Source organism: Scyliorhinus canicula, chromosome 9, assembly GCF_902713615.1.
Source record: "Scyliorhinus canicula chromosome 9, sScyCan1.1, whole genome shotgun sequence".
In the NCBI taxonomy this organism is placed as follows: domain Eukaryota; kingdom Metazoa; phylum Chordata; class Chondrichthyes; order Carcharhiniformes; family Scyliorhinidae; genus Scyliorhinus; species Scyliorhinus canicula.
In genome coordinates this window covers 78,664,070-78,678,514 of record NC_052154.1, presented here as the reverse complement: position 1 = coordinate 78,678,514, position 14,445 = coordinate 78,664,070, and the positions used below count along the sequence as shown (strand labels likewise).

The 14,445-nt window shown below is 46.3% G+C and overlaps 1 protein-coding gene across 14 annotated transcripts in view; it reads right to left on the bottom strand.

Annotated features, from left to right (window-relative positions):
* LOC119971451 (cyclic nucleotide-gated cation channel beta-3-like) overlaps positions 1–14,445 on the bottom strand; it is a 284,057-nt gene that overhangs the window by 96,220 nt on the left and 173,392 nt on the right. For all 14 annotated transcript variants that reach the window (XM_038806991.1, XM_038806994.1, XM_038806996.1 and 11 more), the window contains 4 exons: positions 12,895–12,990; positions 11,357–11,514; positions 10,548–10,712; positions 2,041–2,249 (listed from right to left, as the gene is read on the bottom strand). In XM_038806991.1, the coding sequence (XP_038662919.1) occupies positions 2,041–2,249; positions 10,548–10,712; positions 11,357–11,514; positions 12,895–12,990 (628 nt within the window). The remainder of the gene's footprint in view (positions 1–2,040; positions 2,250–10,547; positions 10,713–11,356; positions 11,515–12,894; positions 12,991–14,445) is intronic.

Here is a 14,445-nt window from a genome sequence, read left to right as displayed (position 1 = left end):
TAGCCTGCAGCGCATCCGCACCCGCAGTTTTTTTTTCGACGGCGTGGGGTGGCCACAATGGGAAACCCCATTGGCCGGCTGCAGGAACGGAAAATCCCGCTGTCGGCAGGGGCACGCTGCGCCGGAAGACGGGGCTGGCGGGACAGAGAATCCTGCCCATGGTATTAATAAAGGACAACTTAAACTTGCATTAATACTTATGTTGTGCATGTTTGCTGCAAGTCAAAGCTATTTTAATATATGCAAATAAGGTACAATGGGATGATTTTTCACTTCAACCTCCAAGTCATACATGGACTGTAGCAATTCAACCACCTGAGTAGCCAATAGAAATAAATACTAATTACGGGGCAAACTACAGCCTGCACTTCCATAAAACTCAGTAAAATCCATAGCGTGCTTCTATTTTCTTGAATGAATGGATTGATCCTGGAATCTATGTTTAGTTATTGCTTCTGGTCCTTGCTCCCTGAGAAGGAGGACAACTTGCAGTCAAGGAAGAAATAGCGAGGCATCTGGATAGAAATTGTCCCATTGGGCAGACGCAGCTTGGGTTCATAAAGGGCAGGTCGTGCCTAACTATTTTAGTGGAATTTTTTGAGGACATTACCAGTGCAGTGGATAATGGGGAGCCAATGGATGTGGTATATCTGGATTTCCAGAAAGCTTTTGACAAGGTGCCATACAAAAGGCTGCTGCATAAGATCAAGATGCATGGCATTAAGGGTAAAGTAGTAGCATGGATAGAGGATTGGTTAATTAATAGAAAGCAAAGAGTGGGGATTAATGGGTGTTTCTCTGGTTGGCAATCAGTAGCTAGTGGTGTCCCTCAGGGATCCGTGGTGGGCCCACAATTGTTCACAATCTACAAGATGATTTGGAGTTGGGGACCAAGGGCAATGTGTCCAAGTTTGCAGATGACACTAAGATGAGTGGTAAAGCGAAAAGTGCAGAGGATACTGGAAGTCTGCAGAGGGATTTGGATAGGTTAAGTGAATGGGCTAGGGTCCGGCAAATGGAATACAATGTTGACAAATGTGAGGTTATCCATTTTGGTAGGAATAACAGCAAACGGGATTATTATTTAAACAATAAAATATTAAAGCATGCTGCTGTGCAGAGAGACCTGGATGTGCTAGTGCATGAATCACAGAAAGTTGGTTTACAGGTGCAACACGTGATTAAGAAGGCAAATGGAATTTTGTCCTTCATTGCTAGAGGGATGGAGTTTAAGACTAGGGAGGTTATGCTGCAATTGTATAAGGTGTTAGTGAGGCCACACCTGGAGTATTGTGTTCAATTTTGGTCTCCTTACTTGAGAAAGGATGTACTGGCACTGGAGGGTGTGCAGAGGAGATTCACGAAGTTAATCCCAGAGCTGAAGGGGCTGGATTACAAGGAGAGGTTGAGTAGACTGGGACTGTACTCGTTGGAATTTAGAAGGATGAGGGGGGATCTTATCGAAACATTTAAAATTATGAAGGGAATAGATAGGATAGATGCGGGCAGGTTGTTTCCAATGGCGGGTGAAAGCAGAACTAGGGAGCATAGCCTCAAAATAAGGGGAAGTAGATTTAGGACTGAGTTTAGGAGGGACTCCTTCACCCAAAGGGTTGTGAATCTATGGAATTCCTTGCCCAGTGAAGTAGTTGAGGCTCCTTCATTAAATGTTTTTAAGGTAAAGATAGATAGTTTTCTGAAGAAAAAAGGGATTAAGGGTTATGGTGTTCGGGCCGGAAAGTGGAGCTGAGTCCTAGTTCTTATGTAAAGGGCGGGATTTGGGTCCCACCCATTGCTGGATCATCTGGTCCTGTTGAAACTCAATGAAATTTTGGCTGGGCCACCGAATCCTCCAATGCTATGATGGGACCAGAAAATCCTGGCCAAATTGTTGGATATAATGAAGTGTGATACAGAATTACGAACCACAACAGTCTATGCTGATGGTGCTTATCAGAACAGCTGGTAGTGGATACACAAGGCAGAAAGGATAGACTGTATGAAGAATTTTTATTCAAAGAAATTAAAATGTTTACTCACTATAATGTCCCCTCCTTGTACGAACTCGAGGCGAGACTGGAAAACTGCTATATCCAGCAGGTAAATCATATCACAGAAATAATCCATCAATAGCCACCAGTGGACGTTATCAAGTGTTTGATAGGGAAAGGTACACCGCACGGGGATTAGCCAAACATTCCAATTCCAGGCCATCACCACAATGGATAACCACAGCACATATAATGGATCTATTACAAGATACAACAATTACTCTGCTTTACATATATATTATATACCTAATGAAACTTAATCAGAATTGATTACTTGATGATAGAATATAACTACAGCAACCTGAGTTACCATGCTCAGTTGGTACTAAACTAACAAAAATTGGCAAGTTACGTTTAATTTACCAGCAGCATTAACATAAGGGGCTGGATTCTCCGTCCCACCGCGCCAGATTTCTGGTTCAGCAAGTCGGCGGGATGCTCCGTTTCGTCGGCCAGTCAATGGGGTATCCCATTGTGGGGCAGCCCCATGCCGTTGGGAAACCCCCGGCTGCCGGCAAAACGGAGCATCCCGAAGGTGGAGAATCATCTCCAACCAAAACAATAGATATTTTTCGATCCGGAGTAACATTTGTAGTGGAGTTCCCCAGGGGTCGGTACTGGGGTCTTACTTTTCCTGATATATTAATGATCTAGATCCTGGTGTGCTGGGGATAATTTCAAAGTTTACAGATGACACAAAACTTGGAAGCATTGTCAATTGTGAGGAGGACAAGGTAGAACTTCAAAAGAAGATAGACAAGTTGGTAGATGGGCAGATAGATGGCCAATGAAGTTCAATGGTGAGAAGTGTGGGGTGATGAATTTTGCTAGGATTATCATGGACAGATAATATAAAATAAGGAGTAAAATTCTAAAGGGGGTTAGGAGCACAGGGACCTGTGTGTATATGTGCATAGACCATTGAAGGTGACAGGACAGGCGGAGAGAGCAGTTAATAAAGCATACAGTATCCTGGGCTTAGGAGGTCACAGATGAGTCCGAATCGAGTAGGTAAAAGAAAACTATGTTTATTGCAAAACAATTATATTTACAATGGACATCAGATCCCAGCTGGGTCTGCTCTGTCGGTTCCATACCAGGCTGACTTTATATAGAACTCAATCATGAATGTCCTTAGGGCCCCCCCGACCCCTTATCAGGGGAGCTCACACTCGGGGAGACTCACAGGTCTCGTGAGGGTTATAACATCCCTCCCCTGCAAAGTCCGAAGACTCTTCTGACAACTGTGAAGTTGGAGGGCACTGGACTGTCTTCGCCCGAGGCTGTGCTTCCTGCACTTGTGGGGCTGGATCAGGCTTCATTATCTGGACAGTGAACGCTGCTTCTGTTCGGAACATTGTGGTGGAGGTACTGTGTGAGACTGCTGCACTATTTTCTCCCCATCAGAGACTTCCGAAGCCTGGGTCTCCGTGTTGGAATCCGTATCTATGACCTCTCTCATTTTGTGTCCTGAACCTCTTGGGGAAGTGTTCTAGTCTCTACTGACATTGGATTTGGTTTGACTGTAATTTTCCTCTCCTGAGGAATTTTTTGCAAGACTGGTCTCCTGAACCTTATGTGATCAATGTGTTTTTTCATGACACGACCTGTGCCTGAACTTATGATACCGGCCCTGTCTGGTGGCCGACTGTCCTGAGATCCACTGGGCACTGTCTGCAAAGTTGCAAATATAGACTGTGTCACCTGGTACAAACAGTAGGGTTGATTTTCGTCTAACTGGGCAACGCCCTTGATGCTCCTGACTGTAGCATACATTTCCGCCAATATCAGGGAAAGCTAGACTAAGATGAGTTTGAAGCCTCCAGCCCATTAGCAAATCAGTCGGTGCTATCCTGATTGCAGCATGTGGAGTGGTCCAATAGCAGATCAAGGACTTGGCATGCCTTGTGTATATTGATCCTGAATTCTGCTTTTTCAGCCCTTGTTTGATTGATTGTAATGCCTTTCTGCCAGCCAATTGGAAGCCAGGTGATATGGAGCCATACGAATGTGCTGTATTCTGTTCGCCTTTATGAATCCCATGAACTCCTAACTGGTGAAGGACTTTCCATTGTCGGTCACCGACACCTCTGGGATACCGTACCTACTGAAAAATTTGTGCAATTTCTCAATGGTTGCCTTCGATGTGGTCAATGACATTCAATGGACTTCCAACCACAGAGTGGGCATCTATCATGAGTAACAACATCGAGCCTTGCAAGGGACCAACAAAGTCGGCGCGTAAGCGCACCCACGGTCACCTCAGCCATTCACAGATGAAGGGGCATGGCTGGTGGCAGCTTCTGTTCTCCTTGACAAATGCCATGCTGCTGGGCTACCCTTTCTATATCTATGTCTAGGCCTGGCCACCAAACATAGCTTCGGGCGAGTATTTTCATTTTGGACACCCCCAGGTGCCCATTATGCAGGTCCCTCAAGATTAGGTCTTGGCCCTTACCCAGGACGGTGACGCGCGTCCTTCAGAAGAGGGTGCCATCTTCTACACTAAACTTGGACATTTTTGTCGAGCATGCCTGTAACTCATCGGGCAGTATGCCTCCCATACAGGACTACTTGTTGAACTTTCGAAAGGACAAGGTTGATTTGTGACCACGCATGGATTTGGGATGATGTAACAGGCAACGAGTGCATAAAATTGAGGATGGCCACTACCTCGTCAGCCCAGGCAACCGCCTTCGCAATCTGGGTACCTGGGCGATGATCAAGTGAGTACTCATATGCAGCCAGCAGGAGGGTCCAAAGCTGTATCCTAGCGGAGGCGATGGACGGAATCGCTTTGTCTTACTTGAAAACACCCTGCAGCGGCTTGTGGCCCGTGATGATCATGAATCGTCAACCATATACATACTGATGGAATTTCTTCATGGCGAGGACAACTGCCAGACCCTCTGTTCATGTGCCTATCCAGATAAGTCTTAAAGTTTGCGAACGTATCTGCCTCAACCATCTCACTTGGCAGTGCATTCCGCGCTTTGTGTAAAAAAACTTTCCCCGCACATCTTCACTGAACCTGTCCACCCTCACCTTGAACTTGTGCCCCCTTGTAACTTTAAATTCCGCTCTGGGAAAAAGCCTCCAACTGTTCACCCTATCTATACCCCAAATAATTTTATAAACTTCTATCAGGTTGAGGCGGAGCCTCCTGCAGCACGCGCTTTCCGTCATCTGTTCGAACAACCAGTGACGCGTGTACACCCTGGGACGTTGTGGGACTCCCCCTCTGGGTCCCTCGTTGGCCTGATGGGCGGCCGGATCCTCAGTGTGCGGGGCGGGGTCTGGCACATGGTCCTCCTCCTCGAGCATCTGCAGACACTGCTGCCGCTGTCTCCAGCGTCTGACCGCTCGGCCTGGCAGCACCACCAGGGCAAGTTCTGCATCCAAAATCCCTGCCATAGCATTCAACATCTATTAGGAATTGGGAGAGGGTGTTAGACTGACAAACAGTGGTCGCTCCCACCCTGGAACCCTCCATTCCCCCATTAATGCTCCCCTCTCCCCCACCTAGAACGCCCTGCCCACGTACTCCTGGCCATGCTAATTTCCTCCCCATTGGACTCACCCACCCTCCGGCCGTGAACATGTCCCGGAGCTGTGTCCCATCCCCTGGGTGTTCGAGTGTTGGCTGCTGCGTTTGCGGTATTGTCTCCCGCAGTGTTCAGGCACAGTGTCCAGGCATCACAGTCTGATTGGGATGCAAGGCAATGATTGCTACATGGCCTGCCCAGCCACGGGAATCCCCTTGATTTGGGTGAAGTGCTCACTTAATTACGATTGCCAATTCCCTATTGGCAATAGCCTTTAGCTGCATAGCCAGAGGCCTCGGCTGTCAGTCAGGGTTATGGGTTGTCAGTGGCCAGTCGGGCAGGGAACTGCTGACTGGGGCAGGATAAAAGCATTGTGGCTGGGGCCAAGAGAATAGGCATTCACTGACATGATGGTCACACACCAACTGCCCGTTCAGGGATTAAAACCCTTTGTAGTCCTGATACTTCTCTTCGAGATGTGGTGCCTAGAGCCACATGCTTGCAATTGAAGGGCCCCTGAATCATTGAAATTGAGGCACAGTGACTTTGACAGTCACTGGAAGTGCCATCCTTACCCTGCCCTACAACTACAACTCCAGCTGTTACTGCTCCTAGCACATGGAGAGATAGAAAGAGTGCTTTCTGAAGATACTAGATGGAAATGGTCTCCTGTTGAGGGCCCTCCTCCTCTTTCCTCTGCACACAGCTGTTCCCCTCTGCTGCTTCTGTTCCATCTCCCTGTCCTGCTGCAGCCCATGAAAAATTACAACTATAGTCTTCATGGCAAAAAGCAAGTTTTCTGTTCGGAAGCTTTTAAAATTCACTCCATCCCTTGCAAAGGTCCAATGTCACTCCTTTCTGACTGAAAGAACTTGAGTGAGTTTGTGTAACAACACAGTAGTTGCAAGAACTCTGCAGTAGCAAAAGAAAGTCAAAAGGACCATGTTGAAAGTTCCATTGTCATCCATTTATATAGCACTTGTGTCGGGGTGGGGACTGGGGCGAGGGGTGTGTCCTTTGTTTAGCTCAACACATGTTCAGCTGTGAGTGGTAAGGCACAGTGGTTAGCACTGCTGCCTCACAGTGCCAGGGATTCAATCCCGGCCTTGTCTGTGTGGAGTTTGTGCTATTTTCCCCATGTCTGCGTGGGTTTCCTCCGGGTGCTCCGGTTTCCTCCCACAGTCCAAGTGCAGGTTAGGTAGATTGACCACACTAAATTGCCCCTTAGTGTCCAAAGATGTGTAAGTTAGGTGGGGTTAGGGGTTATGGGGATTGGGCGGGGGAGTGGGCCTAGGTAGGGTGCTCTTTCAGAGAATTGGTGCAGACTCAAAGGACCAAATTGCCTCCTTCTGAACTGTAGGCATTCTATGGTTCTCTGGAGTGTTTAAGAATAAGCATTAACAAGATGTACGATGTTTAAGCGGCAGGTTGGTTGCCAAATCCTTATCTGGCATCACGATCCTCCCATTTTTCATGTTTCTGATGCATACATGGGATGCCTGCACATAATCTTTCCTAACATGGCAATTGGCGGTGCTGCATTAGTAGTCATCAGTTGCTGACCCTCTGCCATTTGTTTTAACTTTCCGCTTCTTGTATCAAGCAACCTGATTTAGCTTTCACTTTCATTCTCAGGTCACGTTTATCAGTGAGTGTTCTAGCCGCATTGTTTTTCCCATAAAGATATTCTGTGGTTTTAGCCAAACAGTCAAAGAGAAAGGCATCAGTCGAACACGTAATAGCATCGGTAGCACCAACAACATCACCGGCTGAACAACCCAACTTTGTCGCTCTTCACGGAAACGACGGTCGCCTGTGTCCTGCAGGCCTCCCAGGCGGCTAATCACATTCTTCATGGCGAACTATTGAGACTGGTTACATCTATCTCTCTACTCTCTGTCTAATTCCTCTGGACTGACCTGCCTTTGAAGTTCAAGAATATCTAAAGAAACATTCTGCAACCAAATCCTACAAATGCGATGGACACTTTCCCTTGCAAGGCCCATTTCCATGGCAATGTCAATCACATGGGCCTTGTATCCAGGTAGAAATATTAATTAGTTATCCTTTACACCCACAACTGCATTATAACTTGAAATTAAATAGACAGTTTAAAGTATAACTGTTTACAGAACCTGACATAACTAACACAACTCTGTGAGACTTGGAGACCAACTATCCACTGTCAGCACAGCTGCCATGGCCATGGTTTACAGGTGCGACTGCCTCACATCTTCTTCCTAGTAAAACAATCTGGACCCTCCTTTAACTTTTAAGAACCTAGCCATCCAAATCTGATGTCGGGCAGAATTAAGAACAGGTCACATGACCCAATTCATTCTACCATAACTTAAAGATTCAGTTCCCAAACCTAACAATTGTACACACTTCTTGGGCCGGAGTCTGTTGGCTGACACCAAAATCGGGAAACACGATTGGGCGGAGAAACAGTTCTGACGCCAAAATCGTGGTGGGCACCTGGTACACGCCAAATCACAATTCTCTGGTGACTCGATAACGGCGTTCCACTCTGCATGTACAATAAACGCCATTGGCATATCATTAGTGGGCCTGACCCAGTATTCTCTGGGGCCTCCACGATTCTCCGCCTCCATTGGGGGGAATTTCCGTCTGCGAGGTTCACTTGTGCTTTTAAAAATCAGGAAACAGGTGCCATGGCTGATAAAGGAGAGAGATGAGGTAGAACACGGAGAGGCGAGACCGTGGACGACTGGGCTGGACACTGGCTGGGTTGGGGTGGGGGTGGGGGAGGTGGTATTGGGGGGATGGGCCATGGTGCCAGGGTGACCCCCCCCATGGGACTGGGGTGGTGTCCTCGTGTGGACCGCCATTGTCGCTGCCTCCAAGGCAGCCACCTTGCAGCACATCCCACTGACTACCCACCTTGGCCCCTGGTTCTGCAGAATGACACCTGCCAAAGGGTGTTCCCACCTCCACACCCCAGCCTGCACTCTCCCACCACACCCCACCCTCCACCATACACCATCCCCAACTGGCCGGCGGGCATCACTCGATCCACCCAACGGAAACGCACATGGTAGCATCTACAGGGGGCTGCCGGATGGGGGCCGCGGAGCATATTGCTGGCAAGGGCAGCACCAGGCGATGGTAACCCTGGCAGCAGGGATGGAATTCAAGACCAGAGGTCCCCATGGTGTCGGGCACCGAGAAGGCCTGGGTTGCAGGGATGGGGGACATGCGGGGACAGGGTCCACAGTGCCAACCGGGGCCACCTTATAGCCCATTGGCCCTGGTTGGGCACGGGGATATGTACCATGCTAACGCTACTGGAATTCAGCAATGGTGGCCTTTCTGCTAGTCTCCGCAGGCCTGGAGAATGTATTGAGGCTGTACGAGCTGGAGCTGCATGCGGAGGAGGAAGCTGCAGCAGCACAGCATGCTCCAGAGAAACAGGTGGCAGCTGCTGAGGAGGGAAAGCCAGCCCCTAACAGGCCAAGGTGGAGAAGGAGGAGGTGTAGAGAAGGCGCCGCATGAGGCCTTGCGTTTATGTGTAGCCCTTGTCATTCGAAGACCTGCAGGACCGGGCATACAGAGGCCCATTTCCCCAATCTATACCTGTAATCCTACCTAAGCTACACATCTTTTGGACACTAAGGGGCAATTTAGCATGGCCAATCCACCTAACCTGCGCATCTTTTGACCGTGGCAGGAAACCATAGCACCCAGAGGAAACCCACGCAGACACGGTGAGAATGTGCAAATTCCACGCATTCAGTCACCCAAGGTCAGAATTGAACCACGGTCCCTGACACTGTGAGGCAGTAGTGCTAACCGCTGTGCTACCGTGCTGCCAGAGTCAATGGAAATCAGGGGAAAACACACTATTGGTTCAAGTCATACTTGGTACAAAATAAAATGGTGTGGCTGTTGGAGGTCAGTCATCACAGCTGCAGTAGTTCCTCAAGGTGCTAGGCTCAATGAGCTTCAGCTGCTTCATCAATGACCTTCCCTCAATTATATGGTCAGGAGTGATGATGTTTGCTGATGATTATGCAGTGTTCAGTTACATTCAAAACTCCTCAGGTAATAAAGCAGCCAATGCCCAATTGTAGCAAGGTCCAGGCTTGGGGTAATAAGTGACAAGTAACATTCATAACACTCAAATGCCAGGCAATAATCTTCAACATGAGAGAATCTAACCATCTCTCATTCATTAGCATTATCTTGGCTGAATCTCCCACCATTAACATCCTGGGGAGCCGGCCATTTTTCACCAAGACTCCTTTGGCAGCACCTTCCAAACTTACGACCACCATCATCTAGATGAACTAGAGCAGCAAACGCATGGGAACACCACCACTTGCAAGTTCCATTACAAATCATTTCCTGACTTGTTAATATACCACCATTTCATCACTGTTGCCGGGCCAATATCCTGGAACTCCCTCCCTAACAGCATTGTGGGTGTACCTACATCATGTGGATTGCAGCGGTTCAGGGTGGCTCATCACCAGCTTCCCAAGGGCAATTAGGGTTGGGCAATAAATGCTGGCCAAGCCAGTGATGCTCAGATGCCATGAACAAATAAAGAAAACAGTTGGTTGTTGCTGCTCAAATTGTTTCCTGTTGGATAGTTAGGCTCTAAGACACTTACTTGTTGACTAGTTCCTGCTGAAAAGTTCTTGGTGAGATAAGATCCTGCTGACCAGGCTCATTTTAATCAAACAGTCTTTGCTGCCTGCTCACTATTCAGATCAGTTCCCACACAGTAAGATCTTACTGACCAGTCAGTCATTGCTCACATTTGTATCTCCTGCTTTGATAAGAGCCCATAGACCAGTTACTGCCCAGCTCGGACCTGCTTGGTTTCAATCCTGTTGACATTAATTATCAGACTATTAATCAGTTGGTGACCAGGCTAGTTATGATTCAGACTACAACAGTTTCAAAACAATTCCAATAAACCTACTGCTAAAGGGATCAACGCTTGATGGAAACCCCACTGATTTAATCCGTCTGATCCAAGGTTCTGTTTTAAAGCGGCAGCACATCATCTCACAGTAGTGTTCATCCTCCTCCTCTTCTTCTTCCTGTTGGGGTGGGGGAGGAACGTCCGGGGCCTTCTTGACTGGTGCTGTGTTATAAAGTAAATGAATAATCAGATTTGTTCAGGAGCAAGTGAAAAAAATTCGTTAAAATTCATGACCTCAGGAAGTCCCAGAATGCTTTACAGCCAACTAAAAACTTTTGAAACAGTGTCACGGTTGCAATGTTGGAAATGTGACAGTAAGGAATCATCGTGACAGCTTCGCCACTACAATTATGGGCAGTGCCCCAACTCTTAGATTTGACATTGACTCAAAGGCACACCAGTAGGGGAATCTGAACCTCAATTCCAGTTCAGATTCGTTCCCTAAGTGGATGTCTCAGGAGTATATAGGTCACCAGCAGGCAACAGGAAAGAGACTTTCATTCCACCAGGCTGGCCAGGCTTGGAACCCGAGTCACAGTACTGAAACGAGTGTATATTTTGAACGATTCAATCCCCCCACCTTCCCCACCCCTATTCTGTTTGTATCATCCTGAGTTACTCCACATTCATTGCAACCTAGTGCCATGTGTTCTGTGAAATATTCCCTGAGATTTGGTCAGTAGTTTAAACAAGCTGTCCAGTTATGCCAGTCCATGATTTCACACTGTTGTCCAATGCACATACAAGCTGCCAACCAATTCCCAATCACCATGTCCTGACCCTCATTCTCCAATCCCTTTACTTACATGCAGGTGGACTTTCTTCATCTTCAGATGCATCAGGGTCAATGAGCTTCTCCTTGACCAGTTCTGTTCGCTTCTTAAAGCTTCTCACTAGGTTTTGGAGACGCTCGTTAACAATAGCACTGGTAATGCTAGTTGTCGAACCCTGTTCATCTGTGGAACTAAACATAAAGCTTAATTCAAGCACTTTAAGTTGTAATGAAAGGCGTGTCAGTACTGAAAATGTAACCTGAGGGCACTACTGTCAAAAGCATTAATATTAAAATTTAGCCCAAGCACTGTGCTGCTGTCCACACTGTACCAAATTAAATCTATTGCAGAATAATGTCATTGCAATTCTTGTATCCTTGTACATTTTGTCCATCATGAATACCTTTATATATAATTTATTATATATTTATATACATCACTTGTACAGGGCACGTACTCCATTGAACCTCCTTTGTAAACATTGGCATAACCTGCTCATTACCCAAATCTCCTGGTTCAACCTGTCCACTATCCAACCCTGCTGGTATGCTCGCCCTACCTTGCACATCTTGCTCAGTACCCAGCCCTGCTTTACTTCTGGACTCTGATCTGGAGAACATCTGCAGCTATCTGACCTGTAGGTGTGACCTCTTTGTCATCTCAACCCCACTCCACCGGATAACATGTAATAACCCCAGTTACTCTGCTTCCAACCTTTCTTTCTGTTCCTTTACAGGTTTTATTCATGGAACCGAGCAGGCGATTAATAAATATATGCAGCCTGGAATCCTACTTTTGTGGTAGCTTCAAGTTCCAAGAATTGATAAAATAAATGCATATTCCCTGAATAAATGCAATTGGGCAAAATCACAGCTTCACCAAATTAATTAAGCAACTGGAATAAATTAAATCAGGATATTCGCCTGTACCCTACACTTAGTCTAACCACTCTTCTGTGGCACTCAAATTTCTGTTACTGCCTTCTCTCTCTCTTCCTTCTTCTCAATATCCATTCCTTCCTCCAATTATACCTCCCATATTATGTTTATTATAAGCTGCAATCAGGGGGCAGCGCATGGCGCAGTGGTTAGCACTAGGACTACGGCCCTGAGGTCCCGGGTTCGAATCCCGGCCCTGGGTCATTGTCCCTGTGGAGTTTGCACATTTTCCCCGTGTCTGCGTGGGTCTCACCCCCACAACCCAAAGATGTGCAGGTTAGGTGGATTGGCCACGCTAAATTGCCCCTTAATTGAAAAAAAAATTGGATTCTCTAAATTTATACATAAAAACAAAAGAAATAAACTGCAATCCTTGCATCGGGAGCCAAGTGCTCAGGTGGGAATAACCACCCATAAGCAGTTGAGTGCATACATCTCACCAAACCACCCAGCGGCACTAGTAATAGAAAATATGCCCTTTTGATGTCACTTTCAAACAACAACATTTGACATCTTCCTGAAACAATGAAGGGAAAGAAGTGTGTCAAAAAGAAGCAACGCCTGCAGCAGCAGGAAGGGCTTAATAAAAATTAACTCCCAGTTAAAAATCAAATTAAATATTGTCTTACTGACCTATCATCAACCTGGAGGTTGGTCTGACTATTCCAGGCTTGCACAGGTAACTCCTGGGATGGATCGTCCACATTTTCTTCATGGGAGGACTTATTTCTAATCAATAAACAAAACAAAATTACAGATCATTGTTCAAAGCCAAGTAAAATCTTGGGCTTGTGACTCCGTCGTTGGCCAGTAGGATAAATTATGGCAAGGACCAAAGGCGACATCTTTTATATCACTATGATATCAGAAATCTCAGTGATTCAGTATGTGGTGTTCCTGCGCTGAGCCACAAGACCCCTGGCTTCAAGTCCCACTCCAGGACTTGTTGGCCAAGAAAGGAGTGTTCAAGTGGCCCAAAGCAGGTTGTTAATCAGCCTGCAAAATCCTTCCCACTTCACCATTCTCTGAGGGAGAAAAGAGTGAGAAGGTATGCCCAAATTGAGTTAAGCTGCGCATTTTCATGCCAGGAATGGGAAAGACATTGACAATAAGTGAGAGTTTCTAGACTTCACAGATTGCACCAAGGTTTTACTGGTTTGTTCATAGTAGCTGATTGTTTGCCTTCAATATCTTCCTGATATCTATGTTCAAATTGACTAACATTGAGAGACGTATTCAAATTAAAGGAATAAACATTTAAAAATGCTGAAAACACATCTAAATATATCAACGGTCTTACAGCTGACATTTCAACTTTTCCTTGCTGATGAACTTGTGTAATTTCTACATTTAGGTACAATTTGTGGTCTATGGATTAGGACTGCAATGCGATCCACACTCCATATAGCCATCTTTACTCCACACCTTCTTATTATTGCATTGGTGAATTGGATGAATCTCAAAGAACAAAATAGGGTAAATTTTCATAATTTCCTGAAAGATAACTCAACTCATTTTTCGTCCAGGTGTCGGCCTAGTCATGCTTGGCTACAATTCAAGCAGGAAAATTAAACACAGCTTCAGGTCTCTCAAAAACCCGGAGATGTCTTTTGCCTGTTTATACCAGTTTTCATGGTTTCCTGACAGTCTACTCCCAAAATTATGGCTGAAGAACAATGGTAGATTCGTGAAATGTTTGGCCTTACGCATTTTACCTCTCTGAGAGTGCAAGCTATGCTTTTATTAATGGCTCTCAATTTTGAGGAGAAAATGAGATGGACGGTTAACTGCAGTACCTCTAGGTACTCCACTTTCTTGTGTTATTGTAATGGCAGGTGCCATGGGTTTTCTTGCAGTTGTTACATGGGCCTGGAGGCAATCCAGCACCTGCAGAGTCAATTGAGCTTGGTAATTATCTAGGATTGAAGTGGTATTGATCCAATTTATTCATTTCTTGCCCATCCATCCCTAATTTCCCTTGAGAAGGTAGTGGTGGCCTGCCTTCTATAGCTGCTGCAGTCCCTGTGGTGTAGGTGCACCCACAGTGTTGTTAGGGAGGGAGTTCCATGGTTTTGACCCAGCGATAGCGAAGAAACAGCAATATATTTCCAGGTCAGGATGGTGAGTGGTGGTGTTTCTATAAAGCAAATATAGGGTGAATAAAATACCTGTATGAAATACACT